Source organism: Equus asinus, chromosome 7 (assembly GCF_041296235.1).
Source record: "Equus asinus isolate D_3611 breed Donkey chromosome 7, EquAss-T2T_v2, whole genome shotgun sequence".
In the NCBI taxonomy this organism is placed as follows: Eukaryota; Metazoa; Chordata; class Mammalia; order Perissodactyla; family Equidae; genus Equus; species Equus asinus.
Genome location: NC_091796.1, coordinates 39,256 through 56,272, shown reverse-complemented (window position 1 = coordinate 56,272; position 17,017 = coordinate 39,256). Strand labels below are relative to the sequence as shown.

The 17,017-nt window shown below is 39.3% G+C and overlaps 1 protein-coding gene across 1 annotated transcript in view; it reads right to left on the bottom strand.

Moving 5' to 3' along the window:
• PARD6G (par-6 family cell polarity regulator gamma) overlaps positions 1-17,017 on the bottom strand; it is a 96,326-nt gene that overhangs the window by 61,706 nt on the left and 17,603 nt on the right. Inside the window, exon 2 of the mRNA XM_044743990.2 lies at positions 1,509-1,731. Coding sequence (XP_044599925.1) covers positions 1,509-1,731 — 223 coding nt within the window. The remainder of the gene's footprint in view (positions 1-1,508; positions 1,732-17,017) is intronic.

The following is a 17,017-nucleotide window of genomic DNA, read 5'->3' as shown; positions in this document are numbered from 1 at the left end:
CTGGTGCTGCTGGACAGTGAGCAGCCCCAAGAGCAATCAACAAGTGCAACACAGAGAGAGCAGAGGGCGAGCACGGAGGAACGCGCGCTAACCAGGTGGAGCAGTCTGAGGCCAGGCCTTCTGAGAGGGCGTGTGGACAGACACCCAAACGACGCGAGGGGCAGAGTCCCAGGCAGGGGCAGCAGGGTGCAGACGTGGCGACAGCAGAGGGAATGAGGGAAAGAACGGGTGGCCACCAGAAGAGCCAGGGGCCACACAGAGGCAGTGGGGTGTCCTGGTGCCCCAGCAACTCTGGGGGACGGGTGACGAGAAGAAAGCCAGCTCCCCCGGCCACAGTGAGGAAGTGACAGCTGTGCTGACTGCTTTGTATCGCTAGCAGGACACCAGGCTCAGCAAGAACCACAGATGCAAAGCTTCTGATCTTGTGCCAGAAAACTGTCTGAAGTGAGGTCAGTGGATCCCTGCCGTCCCCTCACCACAAACAAGAGGACAGCCACAGCCGAGGTTCACAGAGCTCTGAGCACTCTGCACGAGTCGCCCACATCCCTCAGGATGGCATGAGGGGTGAGCGTGGTCAGGACACCATCATGCCAGGGAGGGACTGAGGTCGAGGAGAGGGCACCCTAAACGCGAGGGCCAGGCACCTTGTCCCATGCCTCCTGCACTGAGCAAGCTGGCACGGGCTCCCGCGTCCGCCCAGCACACTCCCAGTCTCTACTCAGGCTCCCGCTGTGCAGCCGCACTGCCCCCGAGACTCAGACCCCTCCCCCTCCTCCTCTACGATGAAAGTCCACAAGAGCAGACCTGGCGAGCGGCACTCAGTGTGGACACAGAAGGTCCATGCAGGGAAGGAGGGGCCGTCTCGACTGGGCAACCAGAAAACTCCCCTTTCTGAATGGCAGCCTCACCTGCAGGTAGTTCTCTCCTTTGGTTTATTATTTTGAAACGTTAACATTCTCCCAAGCTTAGAGAGGAGGAAACAAATGTGAAACGCAGCTCTGAGAAGTGAGCAGCACAAGGCCCTCCCGTCAGCCACTAACCCATATGAGCGATTTATTTTTATATAAAACGACATTGTTGTTACTCACAGCAAAGCCAGGCCTTCAGAGCTAAAAGTCAACCAAATCCAAAGCTAATATCTTTTTCCAATCCTAAAAAGACAGTGGAAAACATACACTAGCAACTTTAAGTTTCATTCTTGGTTACTGGCTAATGCCTTTTCATCACTGAACTCACTTGCTTCCAATTAAAATACTGCAAGTATCAATATTATTTTTTCCTCAGTATTTAAAAATCGGAAGTTAACCTACTTAAGGTGGAAAATGTAGTTTAAATATTTTAAGCCTTTCTAATAAATTAATGTTGACCAAATAAATGTTAATTTCTATACCCTCCTACCACAGGCTAGAATACAGAACCACAAGGCTCTGTAATGACAGACAAAACTGAAAACTATTTCTTTCTGAAATGAGCGCTGGGTGAGAGCAGCAACTCAGCCTCCTGGGTACCTCGTTTCTGGATGAACACCCTGAGCAGAGGGTTTGCGCTCGAGACCGCCTTGCAGAAGTTGTCATCATTGTTGATGGGCAGCAGGTCGCCATGCACATCCGCGTAGCCAATGGTCACTTCGGTGTTGGAGATGTGGTGTGTGTGCACGACCAGCTTGTAGAAGTCTTCAAACTTCCCAGGCTTTTGACGGTCCAAAGAGAACCTTCGGAACTCAGCCCCAAACTACAACACAAGAGATAGGAGAAATGAACAGCCGGGAAAGGGCACCAGAAATAAGGCGTGGCTTGTTCACTTAATTAACAAGCGTTTGCTGCGCCTCCATGAGGCCTGGACACAGCAATGAATGGCTTCCCCGTCCTCATGGAACGCACACGGGAATGGAGACAGCACTGAGGGGATAGTTCACTCGACACTGGCCTGCGTTCTGAGGGCAGGACAGGTGCTGGCTCAGGTTGTAGAGGAGAAGGCAATGTCAAAATTAATTACAAGTATGCTGGATGTAACGAAACCAAAGTCCACGATAGCGAGGGCCCTGGGGTGGCTGTCCAGGCCCAGGGAACAGCATCTGCACAACACCAAGGCAGGAGGGAAGTGAGGGCCAGCTGAAACTTCTGGACTTTTTCCTAACGGCAACGGGAAGTCCTGTAACAATCTTAATTTTAAGTAAGGAAGTGACTTGATATGATTTGCATTTTAAAAAGACAAAAAGCCTGCACTTCAAAACGATGAGAAGTGGAAGCAAAATTGAAAGAAGGAAGGAATCGGGGTAAAAACGATGCTTCGCAAATCTGAGATAGGAGCACAGGTCCTGCTTCTGGCCAAAAAGACAGAGCAGGCCTCTTTTCAAAAAAAAAAACAGCCTTCCCTCTTGCTGCTTTGGGAAACGCCCAGGGCCCACTTGTTTCCCAGCAGCCCCTGGCCCTGGTTCAGTTGCCCACGGAGTGGCCTGCACAGCTCCAGGCCACCCGCCAGGAGAGGACCCTAGGTCACCTCCCATGGGCTCAATTGTCCAGGGATCCAAGGACACCACCTGTTTGTTTGGCCTCAGGGTTCCGGTTTAGGACACTCTATTGTCCCTCACTTGGAATGGGGGCCTTCACTCATCAGGCAGGACAGATTCTGTGCTCTTCAATCTAACTGAAAACTAACTATAGTGGTTCCAACATACACAAAAACGAAATGTCTCATGTTTACACAAAACTAGTCATTACATCATCTAGACGTCACGTCAGCTAGTCAAGAGCAAATCTGCTCAAAGCATATGGGTCTGCCTGGTTCTCAAATGTGGGCAGGCAGCAGAACCACCTGGGCCCAGAGTTCTGGGATTGGCTCATCTGGAGTGCAGCCCAAGAACCTGCATTTTTAACAAGTTCCCAGGAGAAGCTGATGCCGTTGGTCTGGGGACCACACACACAAAGCCACTGGTTTTAAGGGAATCAGTCTCCAGACGTCAACTTCCAGATCTCTGAGAACTGAGCCTGCTCCTATTTCCCTTTTAAAAGCAAACAAAAGCAAGCCCCTTAGCCATCCCGCATCCCCCCAGGAATAAAAACTTCAAGGTGCCCAACAGCGGGTCAATCCAAAATAGTGGCCGGGAAAAGCCACCTTTGATGACTAATCAGACTCCCAAAGGCTGCTTCCCACATACAGGCTGAGGGAAGGGGGCTGTGAGCTCAGGGTGCCCCAGTAGGGGCAGGAAGGCTCTCCTCCTCCCCTGCTGTGGTGAGAGGGGCCTCCCTTGGGGGTGGGGCCTGTGCAAGCAGAGCAGAGCAAACCTAAAAATCCCTCCCCCATTGTTTAAAGATAAGCATTATTTTTTTCTCAGTATGTATTCCAAGCACGCACCCTCAGCTGGCCCACTGCAGCAGTGTAGATTCTCCCAACACAGGGCTACATCCTGGGGCTACAAAACTTTTCAAAACAAGAAATCAAGGCTACAGCCTAAGTCTAATGTGATTCCTTTCAGATACAGTTATCCAGTCACATAACGAACTGCTTATTTCAATGAGAGTCAATCACCCTCTTTCCCATCTCATGCACCGAATACATGCTGACTTCCAGAGCAACCGTAACCCTAACCCTTATCCTCAGGGCATACGTTCCAAGACCTCCAGTGGATGCCTGAGACGGAGGATAGTACTGAATCCTATATATACTATGGTTTCCTCCTACACACACATACCTATGTTAAAACTTAATTTATAAATTAGGCACAGAAAGAGATTAACAACAATAATTTGTCTCCGGCATATCTGAATTGCCAGCACGACTTCTCCTGTGCTTTGGGGTCATTAGTAAGTAAAATAAAGGTGACTTGAACACAAGCACTGCAATACCTTGTTCTGATAACCCAGAGGGCTACTAAGTGACTGATGGGCAGGAGCGGGTGTGGATCCGCTGGACAAAGGGACAATTCACAGCCCGGACAGGATGGAGCAGGACAGCGTGAGATTTCATCACACTACTCAGAACAGTGTGCAATTTAAACTTATGAACTGCTTATTTCTGGAACTTTCTATTTAATGTTTTTGGACTGTGGTTGAGTGCAGGTAACTGAAACCTTGGAAAGTAAAACTGCAGACAAGGGGGGACCACTGTATATGAGTTCTTTTCATTAAATACCTAGAGTTTAACCATGCCTAATGAAACTAATAAGAGTATTTCTGACTTTTCTATATAATTCCTAGTTGGATATTCCCCCAAACTGGCCACAACACACTCACTGTCATCTAAGCGACATGAGCCATCACTCATTCCTCTCCCTCCTTCCAGACTTATGCCACATTCTACCATTTAAGTAATGAGAAGCAGCATGCGTTAAAGAAGTTAGTTCCACGGCATTTTAGTCATAACTACATTTGGTAATTAATCCAAGATGCATCTCAATTTGACTCTCAGCTCTTTTAATAATTTTCCTCAAAATACATCTTAACATGTTAATTTGAGATGAAAATGAATTCAGACTTTTTCTGACAGAAAGCAAGTCCGATTTGTTTTTGACAATGAGGCTGGCTTCGTCAGCCCAGCTACATGGTGAACACCCTTCACATGTTGAATGAACTCCCAAGTTTGGCAAGAAGAAATGTGAAATGTGACACAGAAGCATTTTTTCCAATTATTTTTTATTGTGGCAAAACACACGTAACGTAAAGTTTGCATCTTAACCATTCTTAAGTGTCCAGTTCAGTGGCATTAAGCACATTCCAATTGTTGTGTGGTCATCATCGCCATCCATCTGCTATAACTCTTTTTTATCTTGTAAAACCAAAACTCTGTCCCCATTAAACAATAACCCCCACCCCCACTCCCCCAGCCTCTGGTACCCACCCTCCTACTCTCTGTCTCCGTGATTTGATGACTCTAAGTACCTCATATAAGTGGAGTCAGAAAGTTTTGTGTTTTTGTGACTGGCTTATTATCCTTATCTGATATATATAATCCCTCATCAGATATATGATTTGCAAACATTTTCTCCCATTCTGTGAGTTGCCTTTCATTCTGTGGATCTGAGTCCCTTCTAAAGGGATTACAGCTGTCGTCAGGGTTCTGGGAGGGAAAGGTGGACTTTTGATGCATTTGTCCAACTTGCCTGCTAACCCAGGCCAGCAACGCAAGTTCTTCTTAAAACTTTCCTTAGTAAGTATCGAGCTTTGTTTGCAGTCAGCAACTGGTTTAGAGTGAGATGACCTCCCAGAACAGGTGTTCCACTGGTCTGAGAGTGGGACAGTAGGTGAATGACTGAAGCTCCACAGTCCCTTGCTGTTAGCCCTGCCATGGCGACAAATAGCCATGACAGTCACTGAGCATATTAGGAGGCGACCTTTAGTGCTGGTTCAGGCATTTTCATTGGGATCCCTATGCCCTAATAGTGGTCTTCAAACATCACATACTCCCTAAAGAATTTTGGAAAACTACCACTAAGGAAAGGATACTATATTTTTAAGTTGGCATCTAAATTTTTCATAATAAAAATAAATAGTCACAAAGGATATAATTTCCAGCATGCTATAAATATTTCATTTAAAAATATTTTATCATATGATCTTTTAAATATAGCCAATGAAATCTAAATGCCATAGAGATTTCATACCACCATGGTGCATTTTAAAATAGAATGAACAAGCTCCTTCATAACCATCAGAAATGCTACAAGGTTCCTTTTTCTCTTTGATCTCTTGTTTCCATTACACTACCCAAGAGAATTTAATCCTAATATTTCGTCTTAATAATTTATGCCTGATTACCCTATCACTCTTCTCTGCAACAAAAATAGATAGATAAATTGAAGTTAAGCATTTTTTTTCATATGGCCATAAGGCTCTATTTGTGAAAAATATTTCTAAGTTGTCTAATGGGTATAGAATTTTAGTTTTGCCAAGATGGAAAGAGTTCTGGATTGGATGCACAACACTGGTTGTGTAATTACCACTACTAAACTGTATACTCAAAAAATGGCTAAGATGGTAAATTTGATGCATGTGTATTTTACCACAATTATAAATAAAGTAATATGAAATGAAAAGATTTTTACGGTCAAAAAGTTTCTATACTGAGTCATTACAATGATTAAATCATGACTGAAACATAGTTATAAAATTTGATAAATAATTATTAGCCATCCAAAGTAAACATTTAAAAAAATCCTTCATTTAATGAAAAGTGTTTATTGCTGAATGAGGGAAGGGTAGCATGGATTCTTCTGCTGTTTCTCATTGCTGTGGATGTCCACACTTAGCTCTTTCACACAAACGAGCAGATGGAGAGAAGGATCTCAAGGCCAGATGCTCAGTTCTACGACTCTCACCAAGTCATGTGCCAAAAATAAACAATCGCAGAGTGGTCTATAATCAAAATTATTGTTAATAATCTATTAGCTGACAATTCAATTAATACAACTTTCAATTTTGTTGAGAGCAAAGAACTAGAAACCACTTGACTTGCAAGACTTTTTGTCCAGTCATTGGAGCCATTCACTTTTTCAATTTCTGGTAAGTATACTAAGAATTATATGACAATGAATTGTGCCTTCATTCATTTAACCTGTTTAATCTGTTTAATCTGACATAATAGGTAAGTAAAAATATAAAATTAGCGCTCCATGCCAACATGTTTTTTAAAATAAAATGCTTTTATCATAATGAAGTTGGACCCTTACCTAACACCATTACAAAAACTAACTTAAAATGGGTCCATGACTTAAATGTAAGACCTAAAACTATAAAATTCTTAGACAAAAACATAGGGCAAGAGCTTCAGGACATTGTGTTTGGGAATGATTTCTTGGGTATGACATCAAAGGCACAGGTAACCAAAGAAAAAATACACATTAAACTTCATGAAAATTAAATTTTGTGCATCAAAAGACACTATCCATAGAGTAAAAAGGCTGTAAAAAGGGATTACTATTCAGAATAACATGGAGAACTCCTAAGCAAAATGAGGTATACATATACAATGGAAAGTTATATATACAGTGGAACGTTCTTCAGCCTTAAAAAGGAAGGAAATTCTGACACATGCCATAACATGATGAACTTGGAGGACATCATCCTGAGTGAAATCAGCCAGTCACAAAAAGACAAATAGTGTATGACTCCACTTATATGAGGTACTTAGAGTCAACAAAATCATAGAGACAGAAAGCAGGATGGTGGCTACCAGGTGCTGGGAGAGAGGAGATGGGTAGTTATTGTTTAATGGGGGACGTTTCAGTTTTACAAAATAAAGAGTTATGGGGATGGATGGTGACGGCTGCACAACAATGTGAATGCATTTAATATCACTGAACTGCACACTTAAAATGTCTACGATGGTAAATTTTATGTTATGTGTATTTTAACAACTCAAAACAAAAAAAAAAAGGACCCAGGCCTCCTTGTTGAAATGGCTAATTCTAGATATGGGGCAAGAAATTCACATAAACCTGTGAATCTCATCCTTCTAGGAAGCAAGGAGTTATCACAGACTATCAGGGTCATAACAAAAGGATTCAGGAACCAGCCTGAATAATCTCCCCACAGCTGAAGTTGGGACCATGTGTACATTTAATCATCACTAAGAAACTAAGAATAATAACTGCTACGGATTGGAACACATCCAATACGTATAAAAACACTTGTTTATAACAATAAGCAAAAATTTATTTTTTCACTTCTTGGAGGATGCTAGGGAACCAACCCACTATTCTGAAATCTGGTAAATAAAGGGAAAGAATCAAGTATTTTTTTCAAGTAAGATCATTCATTATGGGGAAATTCACAGATGTACAACTCATTTCCCAAAGCTTGCAAATAAATAAACTGTCATTCCATTGTTATTTTGATAATATAGCTGACCCCAACTATTATTCCTACAACAGGATAGTAAAAAGGGGGGGAGGGGGAGTTCACCTCTTAAAATTTTAAAAAATTATCTAAAATACAAAATAAAGAGGCCAATAAACAAAGTGACTCAGCTTCTAAATGAAATTTTATTCCCTTTAAAAATATTAAACAAATAATAATAACATGGTCACTAAACTATAATTAGGAAACAAAGATCTATGTCTACCTATCTATATAAATCTATCTATCTATCTGTCTACCTACCTACCTATCTAATTTTTCGCCATGGTTTTGAGTCTGTTTCCATTCAAGAAGGCCTAGGTCTGACAGGTGTTTGCTGAATGAGTGATACCTAGCACTCAGTTGCTACAAAGTGACATGCTATTGAGTAAACTATGTTACTAATCAAGTTCTTTGTCAAGGAGCAAGAAGCTTCTCCTTGGTCAAGAAGCAAGGAGACAAGGGGCAGTGGAAACCCAAGATGGCTAAGAGCTTGGGAAGCACAGGGTATCTGCTGTTTTAAGAGTCAATCCTGAAGCACTTCAGGAACAGTGGAGGAGCGATCTGCAAAAATCTTCTCCTCCATAAAAGCAATGAGAACATTGGTGAAAATGGTCAAAACCAACTTTCTGAGAATTCTGGAAATTAACCAAAGGCTTGCAACAATCCAAGGAGTGTTTTTTCCAGAAAAACAGCCGAATCTCAGAATAGCAAGCGTTGTGTTTTAACTTCCTATCCCTCTCTCTTCAGCTTTGAAAATGAGCAGCCTAATAGCCTTAGAGGGGGCAGAACCAGTCTGGCACTCACCCGAAAGCCCCACACCCGCAGAACTGTCGTTATTGAACCTGTCTCATAGCTCCCTGGAAAAGCCCTACTCATAGCCTTTGTCTTTATTTGACCTGAGTCAGAGCTCACTCAGTGGTAAAAGCCCTTTCCTCAGGGGATTTGTTAAGAACAATCAGTAGCAACTGTTTAATGATTAAAGATCATATGATAAAAGTTTTATTTTTAAATGAAACTTTTACAACATGCTGGAAATTATAACCTTTGTAACTATATTTATTATGAGAAAACTTAGATGCCAACTTCAAAACATATTATCCCCTGTATAGAGGTTAATTCTCAAAATTCTTTTAGGGGGTTTGTACTATTTGAAGACTACTGCCTTATGGTGTAGAAAATGCTATGAAAACACCTGAGGCAAGGTACCAGCTGGGGCAAACAAGAACTGGACAAACACAATAAAAAGAAATGCTGGGGATTCACATGTTAGGATAGCTACCATAAAACAAACAAACAAAAAAATAAAACAGAAAATAAGTGTTGGCGAGGATATGGAGAAAGTGGAACCCTTGTGCAGTCTTGATGGAAATGTAAAATGGTACATCCACTGTAGAAAATAGCATGAAGTTCCCTCAAAAATTAAACATATAATTATCATATGCCTCAGCAATTCCACTTCTGAGTATACACTCAAAAGAACTGAAAGCAGGGTCTCAAAGAGATATCTGTACATTCATATTCATAGGAGCATTATTCACAACAGCTAAAATGTGGAAGAAACCCAAAGGTCCATTGATGGTAGAGTGGATAAGCAAGTGCAGTCCCTCCATACAATGGCCACACATACAAGCATTCAACCTTAAACAGGAGGGAAATTCTGGCACCTGCTACAACATGGATGAACCTAAAGGACATTATGCTGAGTGAAATGAGCCAGCCACAGAAAGGCAAATACTGTATGATTCCACTTATATGAAGTACTTAGAGTCGTCAAAATCATAGAGACAGAAAGCAGAATGGTGGTTGCCAGGGACTAGGGGGAGGAGGGAATGGGAAGCTATTGTTTAACAGATAGAGAGTTTCAGTTTTACAAAATGAAAAGAGTTAGGGAGATAGATGGTGGTGACGGCTGCACAACAATGTGGATGTATAATTAATATACATTATATACAATATAATTAACACCACTGAACTTGACACTTAAAAAATAGTTAAGATAGCAAATTTTGTGTTATGTATATTTTACATCAATTAAAAGAAGAGAAAAAAAAAGAAATGCTGAGGAATGTCATGTTCCAAGTTGTGTGTATGTTGGGGGGGGGGGGGGCGGGGAGAATATCAACCAAGAATTCTATACCCAGCAAAACCATCTAACAAAAATGAGAGAAACGAGACATTCCCAAACAAATAAAAGAACTGGGAGAATTTGTCACTAGTAGACCTTACAAGAAATACTAAAGCCATCCTTCAGGCTGAAATAAAACACACTACACATTAACTTGAATCCACAGGAAGACACAAAGAGCACTATTTAAAGTAATTACAGTTGGCCCTGTGTATCCACAAATTCTGTAGCTATGGATTCAACCAACTGCAGATCAAAAGGCCTATGATGGTTGTGTCTGTACTGAACATGTACAGATCTTTTTCTTATCATTATTCCCTAAACCATGCAGTATAACTACTTACATAGCATTTACATTGTATTAGGTATTATAACTAATCTAGAGATGATTTAAAGCATATGGGAGGATATGCATAGGTTATATGCAAATACTACACCATTTTATATAAGGGCCTTGAGCATCCATGAATTTTGTTATCCACAGCAGGTCCTGGAACCAATACTTCATGGATTGGTTCCATTGAGGGCTGACTGCACAGAATTCTATATGAGACAGTATAAGTGTATTTTTGTTTGCCTGTAACTTATTTCTTCTCTCTGATTAAAAGACAACTGCAGAAAGCAATAATTATAAAAGTGTTTGATAAAGTAATATAAAAATGTAGTTTGTATGAAAATAATACCAGAAGGAGACAGGTGGGAACAGAGATACACTGGAGCAAAGTTTTTGTATATTATTGAAATTAAGTTGGTATTAATCTGAAGTAGATTTTTTTAAAATTAAGGTGTTAATTGTAACCCCCAGGAAATCACTAAGAAAACAATTCAGAAAAAACAGAGTAACAGAAACAACAAAAAATGAAAACAGTACTCTAAAGGATATCTAGTTAACACAAAGGAAAGCAGTAATAGAGGGAAAAAGGAAGAATAAAAGACATAAGACGTATAGAAAATATACAGGGAAATGACAGGTGCAAATCCTATCTCATTAGTAATTACATTAAATGTAAACAGATTAAACACTCCAATCAAAAGATAGAGATTGGAAAAATGAATTTAAAAAAGAACCATTATCCAACTACATGGTGCCTAGGAAACATGCTTTAAATTCAAGGGGAAAAAAGGTTGAAAGAAAGAGGATGGAAAAAAATATACCATGCAAACAATATCCAAAAGAGTGCTTAAGTGGTTATACTAACAACAGACAAAATAGACTTTAAGACAACAACTGTTACTAGAGACAAAGAAACACTTTACAATGACAAAAGTGTCATTCCATCAGGAAGACATAACAATTATAAACACATATGCATCTAACAAGAGAAGCCCCAAACAGATGAAGCAAAAACTGACAAACTTGAAAGAATAAACAATTCAACAATAAATGGTGGAAACTTCAATATCCCACTTTCAATAATGAAGAGAACTAGGCAGAAGATCAACAAGAAAATAAAGATGAACAACATCATAAATCAACTAGATCTAAGAGACATCTATACAACATGTCACCCAACTGTGGAATACATATTCTTCTCAAGTATACATGGAACATTCTCCAGGGCAGAGTACAGTTTAGGCCCTAAAACATGTTTCAATAAATTTAAAAGGACTGAAATCATACAAAATATGCCTTCCAACTACAATGGAATTAAATTAGAAATCAATAACAGAAGGAAATTTGGGAAATTCACAAATACATGGAAATTAAACAACACTTTCCTAAATAACCAATGGGTTAAAGAAATCACAAGGGAAATTAGGAAATAAAGAGAGATTAATGAAAATGAAAGCACACCATACCAAAGTTTATGAGATTCAGCTAAAGCAGTGCTTAGAAGAAATTTATAGCTATAAACACCTTTATTTAAAAAGAAGATCTCAAAACAATAATCTATACTTCCACCATTAGTAACTAGAAAAGAAGAGCAAACTTAACCCAACGCAAGCAGAAAGTAGGAAATGATCAAGATTAGAATAGAATAAATGGAATAGAGAATAGAAAAAATACAGAAAATAACAAAAAAATGGTTCTTTGAAAAGATCAAAGACCAATAAAAAAACAAATTTTTGGGTAGATTGACAAAGGAAAAAGAAGATTCAAACTAATAAAATCAGGAATGAAAGAGGGGACAGCACTATTGAGCGTAAGGAATTAAGAAGAATCATAAGATCCCAGTAGTAACAATCCTACCTAGCACCCAAGGAACTCCTTGAAGAAATGAATGATTCTAGGATGGGTGCACAAAATACAAAGATGAGCCTGGGGCATTTTATAATATCAGAAAGGAAGGAAGTACTAAAAATGAAAACAAAACCCATAATCATAGGGGTCTGTCAAAGGGAAAGAGGAATCACTTGATAAGCTCCCAATTGCCAAAGCTGGAATGATATGAGCAACAAAATAAGGTATTGGATTATAACTCAACATATAAAATAATGTCCCTGAGTCCATTATGACATAATAAATGGCTGAATAAATAAAGGGGGAAGAATACACAAATCTCCCATGCAGAAGAACACCAAATAATTTATGGAGATATACCACATCCAAGGAGGTGGAACCTGACTCCTTAAGTGTGGGCTGCACACACTGAGTTCATTCCCAAGGGCACAGTATGGAAAGTGAGAGAAAGAGCAACTTTAAGTGGAGAAATGTGGCAAACATTCTCTGCTAGGTGATCAAGATCAACATCAATAGTTGATAAGCTGTGTTGATAGTATGTACTCTTGACACGATGTGATGTAAATGGCACTTTACCTCTGTAGTCTTCCTCCCAAAAACCCATAATCCCAGTCTAACACAACAGAAAAATCCCAATCAAAGCATATCCTACAAAATACTTGATCAATTCTCCTCAACACTGTTCAGGTCACTGTCTTAGTCTGCTTGGGCTGCTATAACAAAATACCACAGACTGGGTGGTTTAAACAACATTTATTTCTCACAGTTATGGAGGCTGGGATTCAAGATCAAGGCGCCAGCAGACTCGATGTTTGGTGAGAGCTCTCTTCTGGTTTGCTGGTGGCTGCCTTCTCTCTGTATCCTCACAGTGAACAGCGAACAGTGAATAGCGAAGAGAGAGCTCTTGTGTCTTTCTCTTTGTATAAGGGCTTTCATTCCATCATGAGGACCCTACTCTCATGGTCTAATATAACCCTAATTAACTGCCAACGGCCTCATCTCCAAATACCATCACACTGGGAATTAGGGCTTCAACCTATGAATTTGGGGGGGGCGGGCGGAACACACAAACATTCAATTCATAGCAGTCATGGAAAACAAGTACATTCTGAGAAACTGTCACAGCCAAGAGGAGCCTAAGGAGATATCACAACTAAATGTAAGTGGTATCCTGGACAAGATTTTAGAACATAAAGTTAAAAAGGACATTAGGTAAAAACTCAGGAAATCTGAATAAAGTATGGACTTCATTTAATAATAATGTATCAACATTTGCAGATTAATTATAACAAATATACTATGTTAATATTAGATGTTAACAGAGAAAACTGCGTGTAGTATATATAGGAACTCTCTATACTACCTTTGCAATTTTTCTGTAAATCTAAAACTGTTCTAAAACAAAAACTTTATTTTGAAAAAAGATTATAAGGGAATATTACTAATACCTGTACGTCAACAAATTGGATAATCTAGATGAAATGGACAAGTTCCTAGAAAGACACAGACTACCAAAGAAGAAATAGAAAATCCGAATAAACTTATAACAAGTAAACACAGTGAGTTAGTAATTTTGCAACTTCCCACAAAGAAAAGCTCAGGCTCAGATGGCTTCACTGGTGAATTCTAGTAAACATTTACAAAAGTAATATCAATCCTTCACAAATCTTCTAAAAAGTAAAAGAGGAAGGAAAATTTGCCAACTTATCCTATAAAGCCAGTATTACCCTGATACCAAAGCCAGAAAAAGACATCACAGGAAAAGAAAACTACAAACCAATATCCATTATGAATAGAGACATAAAAATCCTCAAGAAAATCCTAGAAAACCACATCCAGCAACATACAAAAAGGACTATACACTACGACCGGTGAGATTCATCACAAGAACGCAAAGTTGGTTTAACATGTGAAAAATCAATGAATGTAATATATAATATTAATAAAGGCTAAAAGCCACATGATCATCTCTATAGATGAAGAAAGAGCACTTGACAAAATACAACATCTTTTCATGATGTAAAACATTCAACGAGCTAGGAATGGAAGGGAACTTTCTTACTCTGACAGACAGCATCTATGAAAACTCACAGCTACCATCATACTTAACGATTAAAGACAATGATTTCACCCTGAGATCAGGAACAAGACACGAATTTCCACTTTCACATCTTCTACTTAACGTGGTACTAGAGGTTCTACCCAAGACAGGGAAGAAAATAAAAGGTATCCAGATTGGAAAGGAAGAATTTAAAATATATCTATTTGCGTACGATATGCACTTGAATATAGAAAATCCTATGAAATCCAGAAAAAATAATTCTTAGAACTAATAGATGAGTTTCGCATGGTTGCAGGATATAGTATCAACACACCAAAGTAAATTGTATTTCTGTACACTAACAATGAACAATCTGAAAATGAAATTTCAAAAATTCCAGTTATAATAGCATCAAAAAGGATAAAAATATCTAGGAATAAATATAACAAAAGAAGTGAAAGACTTCTATGCTAAAAACTACAGTCTACAGAATATTGTTGAAAAATTTAAAAAGACCTAAATAGTACGAGTGCATGTATGGACATCTAAATAGGACAAAACAAAACAGCCTTTCATTCATGAAGTAAGACCATCTGGAACACTGGTCAACTCGCTCTTGATTTCTAACATGTGAACTACAGTTATCTAATGAGTCTCATGCTGCCAACTACTTTCCGTAAAGTTACCAGCAGAGACATTCAGGGACAGACAGAGTTACGTAAGTCACTAAAGAAAGAAAGAAAGAAGACATTCAATGTTCATGGATTGGAAAACAATATCTTAAGATGGTGATACTTCCCAACTTGATTACAGATTTAATTCAACCTTTAACAAAATCCTAGCTGCCTTTTTTGCAGTAATTGGCAAGCTGCTCCTAAAATTTATATGGAAATGCAAGGGGACCCAAAAAATACAAAATTCTTGTGAAAGAAGAACAGAGTTTGACAATTCACACTTCTCAATTTCAAAATTTACAGTGTAGTGCTGGCATAAAAAGAGACACATAATCAATAGAGTAGAATTGTGAGCCCAGAAAAAAAGACAAAAAACACCCTTACATTTGTGATCTATTGATTTTTGACAAGTATATCAAGACAATTTGATGGTGGAAAAGAATAGTGTTTTCAACAAATGGTGCTGGGGCAACTTCATACCCCCAGGTAAAACAATGTGGTTGGACTCCTAACTCATATCACACACAAAAATTAACTCAGTTTGGATCATAGAACTAAGTGTGAAAGCTAAAATTATAAAATTCTTAGAAGAATACATAGGACTAAATTTCCATTACTTGGGATGGGCAATGATTTCTTTGATCTGATACTAAAAGCATAGCAACAAAAGAAAAAAATAAACTGGTCTTCATAAAAATTAAGAACTTTGTGCTTCAAAGGACACCATCAAGAAAGTGAAAAGATAATCTGCAGAATGGGACAAAATACTGTAACTCCTATCTATAATAAGGGACTTGTACCAAAAATATCTAAAGAACGCTTAAAACTCAACAATAAAAGGACAAACAATCCCATTAAAAATGGGCCAAGGACTTGAATAGACATTTCTCCAAAGATACACAAATGGCCAGTAAACATATGAAAGACGCTCAAAATCATTAGTCATTCGGAAAATGAAAGTTCAAACCATGAGTCACCTTTTCACTCACTAGGATAACTATAATCAAAGAGACGATGACAATGTGTTGGTAGGAACGTGGAGGGATCTGAACTCTCATGCATTTTGGGCAGGAATGTAAAATGGTGTAGCTGCTTTGGTGACCAATTTGGCAGCTCCTAAAATTGATGAACGTAGAGTTACCATATGGCCCAGAAATTTCACTCCTATATATATCCCCAAGAGAAATGAACACCTATGTCCACACAAGAATTTGTACATGAATCTTCATAGTAGCATTATTCACAATAGGCAAAGAGTGAAAACACCCCAAATGTCCATCAACTGATGATGGATAAACAAAATGTGGTACTGTATATCCTCATAGTTGAATATTATTCGGCCATAAAAAGGAATGACGTACTGATACATGCTACAAGAAAGAGGAACCTTGAAAAGATTATGCTAAGTGAAAGACCTAGACGCAAAAGACCATATACTGATGATTTTATTTATGTGAAATGTGCAGAATAGACAAATTCACAGAGAAAGTAGACTTGTGGCTGCCAGGGACTAGGGGTAGGAAGGAATTGAGGATGGCTGCTAATGGGTATGGGCTTTATTTTTGGGGAGAAGACAATGTTCTAAAATTAGATAGTAGTAATGAATGCACAACTCTGTGAATATACTAAAAACTACTGAATTTACACTTTAAAAGTGTGAATTTTATTTCATGTGAATTATAGCTTATAGAGCTATTTAAAAAAAAATCCACCTCAAAGACTAATTTTTTTAAATAGCCAATTGAAGGCTTATTGAAAGCCATGTTCAGAAACATGGGAATCCCAAAGGGTGGCACCAGACATGTGCAAATGGAGGCTCTGCTTTTGCTCCAGGCAGACAGGGAACCCCAAGGGACCAAGGGTCCCAGCACCTGCTGTCAGCACTCAGGAGTGCAGAAGATGAAGATGTGAGAGCTCAGGGAAGGCCCCCCATTACTGCTGGGTCTTGCAGAGGAGAAACAGGATATAAGGCTCAGTCCAAGCTGGTAGGGCGAGCTCTTCCAGTCGGAATTGGTCCCACGGTGTCGAACTGGAAAGGAGGACAGAGGGCAGGCTCTCCGAACACGGCAGAACTTGTCCTCCCTCACACACCCGTCTCCACCCTGACCCCAAACTGCAAAAGGCCCTCAGTCCCTATTCTCCAACTCAGAAACTAAAACT